This window comes from Silene latifolia, chromosome 10, assembly GCF_048544455.1.
Source record: "Silene latifolia isolate original U9 population chromosome 10, ASM4854445v1, whole genome shotgun sequence".
NCBI classification, from domain to species: domain Eukaryota; kingdom Viridiplantae; phylum Streptophyta; class Magnoliopsida; order Caryophyllales; family Caryophyllaceae; genus Silene; species Silene latifolia.
The window spans coordinates 129,212,568-129,219,331 of NC_133535.1; the positions used below are offsets into that span (position 1 = coordinate 129,212,568).

The 6,764-nt window shown below is 33.6% G+C and overlaps 1 protein-coding gene across 1 annotated transcript; it reads right to left on the bottom strand.

The window, feature by feature from the left end:
• Positions 1–1,410: 1,410 nt before the first annotated feature.
• LOC141605937 (indole-3-pyruvate monooxygenase YUCCA2-like) lies at positions 1,411–5,515 on the bottom strand. Its single transcript, XM_074424868.1, has 4 exons — positions 4,316–5,515; positions 2,298–2,546; positions 1,946–2,068; positions 1,411–1,872 (listed from the first exon to the last, which is right to left on the bottom strand). The coding sequence occupies exons 1-4, from the start codon at positions 4,997–4,999 to the stop codon at positions 1,666–1,668; spliced, it is 1,263 nt and encodes a 420-aa protein (XP_074280969.1). The 5' UTR covers positions 5,000–5,515; the 3' UTR covers positions 1,411–1,665.
• Between the last annotated feature and the right edge of the window lie 1,249 nt (positions 5,516–6,764).

Here is a 6,764-nt window from a genome sequence, read left to right on the forward strand (position 1 = left end):
AAATTGTATTTTATAGATTCGTGATCGTGCAACTCATAATGCTCTGAAAAATGATCTCATTGAGTATATTTGGCAAAACTTCCGTAACTCGAATTAGTTTAGAATGCATTTTTTTATTTCGTAGTATTTAATGTTTTTTAAGATCATGTTTTTTTTGAATTATGTATGCGGTTTTTTTTATATGTTGACTCATGCTTTCAATAAATTTTATTTATTGCCAATAATTTTTTTTAATGTACACTATAAAATTAATTTACTTAACATTTGAGTAGAATTTATTTTAAAAATGAAAAGAATAACTTAATTGTAGTATATTATTAAATAATAATTGTAAAAGTAAGAGAGAGGTTTTGGTGGGGTAGTGAATATGGTAAATGATTTGAAATTTTGGAAAGTGGAAAAATGATTGGGTTTGTGACCCAGGTCGTGACCTTCTGCTTGGGAGGGTGAAAGTGGGTCAAGATTAATAAGGTGCGATTAAGAGGAAAAATTTTGGTGACCTGATTAAGGCGACCTTCTGCTTGTGGATGGTCTAAAGGGAAAGAACACCACATATCAAATTGTAGCGCCTATTAAATGCATTTTCTACGGCGAGGATCTCATATTGCATATTGCCATCAACCTTTCAAAACAAATGTTATGCCCCTTCAATAAGGGAGAGGGGAGTACGGCTTTAAGAGTCTATATCATTGAAAGTACATGGTAAAATTTTAAGATATATATTGTTCCATACATATACAAAAACTATCAAGTCCCCTTAAAACATACTTTCCTATTCTCTTGTATATTTTTTTGTGTCAAATGAGGGAGAATGTCTGTACAATATAAAGGGGAAAGGGATTCGAATTTGTAATCTATTGTTACGATATGTCCATCTTAATCATTAAGTTAAACCTCAGAATGCAACCGAGGTCCATATGGACATAGGCCCTGTACCATCATGAGCGCGGAATGGGTATTTGGTTTTGGTCATCAAATTTACAAGTTTTACCTTGAAATATAGTACACTTACAAAGGCATATTTAAACATCATTACACTTGTGCATTTATATTTGTAGCATCATTCGTTGTTAAGCATATGATTTGACCTTCCTTAATTTTAACGATAAGTGATCTTTATAAAACTTATACTCCCTCTATCCCGGTCATTTGTTGTCCTATTCCATTTTGGGTGTCTCAATCATTTGTTGTCCTTTCTATTTTAAGAATGAACTTGATGAGTAATTTGATCATTCACACTCAATTTGTTCCACTTGTTATTTAGTAATTGGCTCTCTACTCTTTACTTGGTCTTTGTGCCAAAATCAAAGAATAACAAATGATCGAGACGGGGGAGTAGAATACTAGTGTGATAAAAAAAAAAAAACGTACAAAATTGATTGGGACACCGAGGAATAGATACACAAAGAATTAATTAAAACGATGGAGAAATTCCTACTAAAATAATTGTGCTAAGATTCAACATATAATTTTGGATCTCTCCTAGCTAGCTACATCCCTAAAGCTACACCGTACCCCTAGATTTATGCACACATTTATGATTTATGTACAAGCAAGAGTGATAGTCCCTAATCCCACAAATTGAATTCCATGCTCATGTTAATCAACACTCCTAATGAAAATCCCACCTAAAAAATCTTCGTCACCATCACAAAATTTAATTTCCTAGATCATTGATTTATGATTCATCAATGGCTTTGCTTTGCTATTCCAATCGCGCTCAATGTCTTCCGCTACCTTCATAGCATCTACTGATACACCTAGCAGGCCTCGTTTAGTGAAGCCTACCGAATATAAGCCATTCTCGCCTTTCCAACCTTCCGGGAATGGTTTAACTGGGTACCCGTCTTTCTCCGAGAACATAGTCGTACCCTAGAGAAAAATCGTCTATTATTATTTTGTAGAATTAAGTGAAAAATGATTAAAGAAATAAAAAATTACCTACCTTTAGCCAGGAGGGTACGTTGCTTTTGTAACCAGTGGCAAGGATGATAGCATCAAATTGTTCAATTCTATCATCAACAAATTGTGCCCCGTAACGTGTTAATCTTTTAATTCCAGGGAAAACCTGAGCATATCAAATCAACCAGTGAACTTATTAATATCAACAGAAAAAAATGTACGAGTTACAACGTCAAAAACGGTTTATACGAGAGAATTGATCTTCAAAACGGCCGGTTAGATGCATGGTTCGATTAAATTATGTGCAATATTATTGGGTTATTTTTGTCGTCCTTTTTTAGGCTGAATCAATTTTAGCAACCGAGATTAAAATTACGTGGAATATAGGACCTAACCTTAATGAATCCAGCTTTGATTTTGGCAAATGTGCCAACATCTAACACCGGAGTTTTGCCGGAGATGCTTTTGTACTCAAGAGGCCCAATTGCTGGTCTAATTAACCCTAATTTAGCCGTATCACCGAGGATTAATCGAGAGATTAATAGCAAAATTCGATCAACTAACTTTAATGGCACCAACTTTACTAAGGACATTGATAATCCAAAAGTGGAACAACCAAGTATTTGTTGTGGTAATACATGTACCTGTAATTATTCATGTATAATTAGGTTAGTAACTAAAAAAGAAAAGATAAATCAAATGACATACGCACATCAAGGAAAATTACAAAAGGCCTAAGTTTTGAATTGGTGTTTGTATGTTATAGTCGATTGATGTACATGCATAACATGAAAATGAAGTCCAAAAAAGGCTAACCATTTCAAAGAAAATGAAATTTATCACGGTATATATACCGGTACATAATCATGATATCCATGATTAGACTTATTTTTATGGCGGAATAAATGTACATATCGGGAAAAATATAACAAACTTTTTTCATCTTGGGTAATTTAAAAACAAGTCTCTTAGGATTGCTAACACAAGGGTAAGGCTGCGTTGTAACACGCTGTATTTTAGAATGTATAGAATAATATTCGTTTCATTTTATTTATTAAAACCGTTAAAGGTATAAAAGTAGTAAAGGATTCGCCAAAAATATTACTCCGTATTTATTAAATAAATCTTATGAAATGAATATTATTTTATACATTTTAAAATACAGGGTGTTACATGCGTACATCTGACCCTTTAAGCCGCAATTTGCGGGAGCCATTGAGACACTCGGGTAATGTTGATGTTTATAAGACGACCACACTTTTTTTTTGGTCTAAAGGGAGCCGCATATGCCAACTATCTTAGTTGGTAAAATCATGAGAGATGATGCTCATGACCTGCGTTCAAATCTCACCAACATCAAGACGGCCAAACTTTTTAAACAGGGCTTTCCTAAAAAGAAAACTTTTAGAAAGGGCAATGGTATAACAAGAAAACAAAATAAAATAAGGAATCAATTCCTTTGACATTAGGAACTCCTAATCACATAGCCATGAAGCAATTGGTAGTATGTTTGAAGTTTTTTTTAACATATCGTGTCCTAACTAGGAAAAAGTTTTCTTTTTATAAACCAACATAAATATTTTTAGTTGCGGAATTAAGAGTGATTTAGGCCAAGTTAATTAAAGCATTACAAAACTACTACAATATTCGATATTAATGGTCCATACATGCATACATGCCACCCCCACTAGTGAAGGTGAAGGATTTCTCTATTGTTCTAAGAAGTCACTAGTGACCTTTTTACATGCTTAGGTACACTAATTTGGTTCAAACAAACTTCTACAAATGGCAATGACCAGCAAAGTTCGAATCTATCACAACTTTTTCAATTCGTACAATGCAACCCGTTTAGATGTTGATAGATGATGGATTATACCTAAATTTAATTAAAGTTTTAAAGAATTGTGAAAGGAAATATGTCTTATTCTAAAAGTCGTGAAATTGGAAAACTTTTATTCTAAAGTAACGATGAAAATAAATGTTCTTTTATATAATACCCGTTTTTGAAAGCGACCTAGTTATCAAATTATCTATGGTATTATGCCGAGAGGGGCCCCAATCCCCGCTGGTATTTTGTATTTCATATTTCAGTGAAAATTAACATTCAGTCTCCTTGGTATAATGATTGAACTTAAATATTCACATCCAAAATTAATACAGAGTAGTTTAATATTCACTCCCCCCCAAATCATTTACTCCAAGATCCTGGCCACTAGGTATGTAATAAAAAAACTAAATATGTACCTACACTAATGGACAAATGAGTAACAAGAGTGCTACCACAACAAATTTATTGTAAAACCCTTAACATCAAAATTTGTATTTTTTTTCCGCATAGGGAGTCAAACACGACAAATTGAGTAACAAGGATACTCCCGTTTTAAACAAGAATTTGAAAGAAGCAAATACTTACCGAATTCCTAACAACCAAAGAAGGGAAAGCATTATGATTGCAAAGATCTAAGCAAACTTCCATGCCAGAATTACCACATCCCACAACTAACACTTTTTTACCACTATACTCATGTCCACTTCTATATTCACTAGAGTGAATGATGGGTCCCACAAAATCTTCCCTTCCAACAATTTGAGGCACAAAGGCTTCAGCATTCTCCCCTGTAGCCACTACCAGCCATTGACAAACATACTCCACTTCCTCCTTCTCATCTTTGGCTCGAACTCGAACCTGCCAAATCCCGTGCCTTGGATCGTACCGAGCCCACACAACGGACTGCCCAAAAGCGGGTTGTAGGTTGAATACCTTGGCGTAGGAATCAAGGTATGTGGTGAATTGCTCCTTAGTAGGGTAGGTTGGGAAATGGTCAGGAAATGGTAGGTATGGGAGTTGACAAAATTGTTTCGGGAGGTGAAGTCGAAGGCGGTCGTAGGTTCGGGTTTTCCAAAGCGAACCTACGCACTCTGATTTCTCTAGGATTAGTCCAGGGATTATCCCCCGCTCCTTAAGGCACGCAGCCACGGCTAATCCCGCTGGGCCCGCCCCGACTACAATTGGGCCGGGGACCCAAACACGACGAACTGTTGACTTGTGGCTAGGATCATGTGCCAATTTGGCCTCCATTTCTTTCATAGGGTCCATATGTAATTAGTGTCTCGAATCCAAAATAAACCAGAGGTACCAGTTACCCCGAAATAAATATTTGTGGCCGAATAATATGTGTTAGTGACACTCAATGGAAGAGTAGTTTATAGGTTTATATAGTAGTAGAGTAGTAGTATAGCAACAGTAGTAGTGATTATGCTCCCATGTTGGAGGTAAAAGAGTTTACGTACAACTTAAAAGGAATAAAAAACGAAGATTCTTAGAGATACTACGTACAATTGGAGAAAATCTAGGAAGTGATTACAGTTTTGATGATGATAAGGATTAAAAATTATTATTAATATAATCTTTATCCACATGAGTTGTTTTCTTAGAGGATTTTTAATATTAATAAATAAATTTTGAACTTTGTTCTAAATAAGGGGAATATGAAGAAACCAGAAGAGTTTAGAAAATTGTTTTTTTTTTAAGAAATTAAAATATTTAAAATTATGAAGGTTGTATTTTTTGTAATGAGTTTAAAAGTATAAAGATGTAGAGAGGGAGTTTGATAAGGGTTGTGATCAAGTCATCAATTTATATGGAGGTGGTAGTGGAGGGGGATCAATATTCAATAGTGATGTTATTTATTAGTGACTGTAGTGGGACATGTTGCGTTTATTCACTACTTCAATATAGTAGCAAAATAGAATTGGAAATGCAAATGCTTATACCGTTATACGTACATTAATTTGAAAAAGAAATAATTGTGCTAAATAAAGTACGAAGTACAATTCATGGATTATACAATTAGTTGTATATGTTGTACGGTGTAGAATTTGAGCTTTGTGATAAAGTATCCGAGCTTTATGTTAAATAATATGAGCTTTATTAGAAAATATTAAACTCATCCATTTACACATTAAAAACATGAAATGTGAATTAGCTCAGAAAAAATACTTATAAGCTCGGATTCTTATACCTTGATTGTACAATGCTTATGGTACAACTGAATGTATACTATTTGTGTACGAAGTATGTGTTAATTTTATGAAGTTTATAGTTGATTAATTCTGTGTTCAATTTTACTACGGACCCTTTTTGTAATTAGTTAGGAGTAAGCGACCACGTAGTGTCAGCCTCAGGCTTTTACATCACTACCTTTTGATTCAATCCAGCTCCTATAAAGTTTAGTTCAGAAAATTTTGACTTTCATTCATGCACATTATCCTATAAGTTCAACTACTATAAGTTTATATCAGAAAAGTTAAGTACTTATAAGTTCAGTTCAAAAACGTTAAGCCCCTATAAGTGCATTTAAGCTCATATAAGTTCAGTAAAGAAAAATCCAGCTCCTATAAACAAATTTTAGAAAAGTTCAACAAAATTAAACCCAAAATAACAGAACTTGAGTATAATAATGGATCATTTGGTTGATAAACGAAATAGAATTAGCTAAACAAACTTAAACCATCATGCTCCCTCAGTCCCGATCATTTGTTTAGCCATTTTATTTTGGGGTGTCTCAGTTAATTGTTTACCTTTTTATTTTTGGAATGTCTGAGAAATTTGATTTTTCACACTCAATTTGGCAGTAAGTGGATTATACATCTGAGGTACTACCTACAATTTATAGTTTTTGAGCATTATAACAAATTTTTTGAGTTTTGTTTTAAAGTTTTTGAGTTTCACCATGAAGTTTTTGAGTTTATTCACTTCAACATTAAGCTCTAAAAAATTACAATAAAACTCAAAAACATTACATATAAGTTTAGTTAAATTTGAGTTTTGACGGAAAAAATATTAAAATCTAACTTATAAA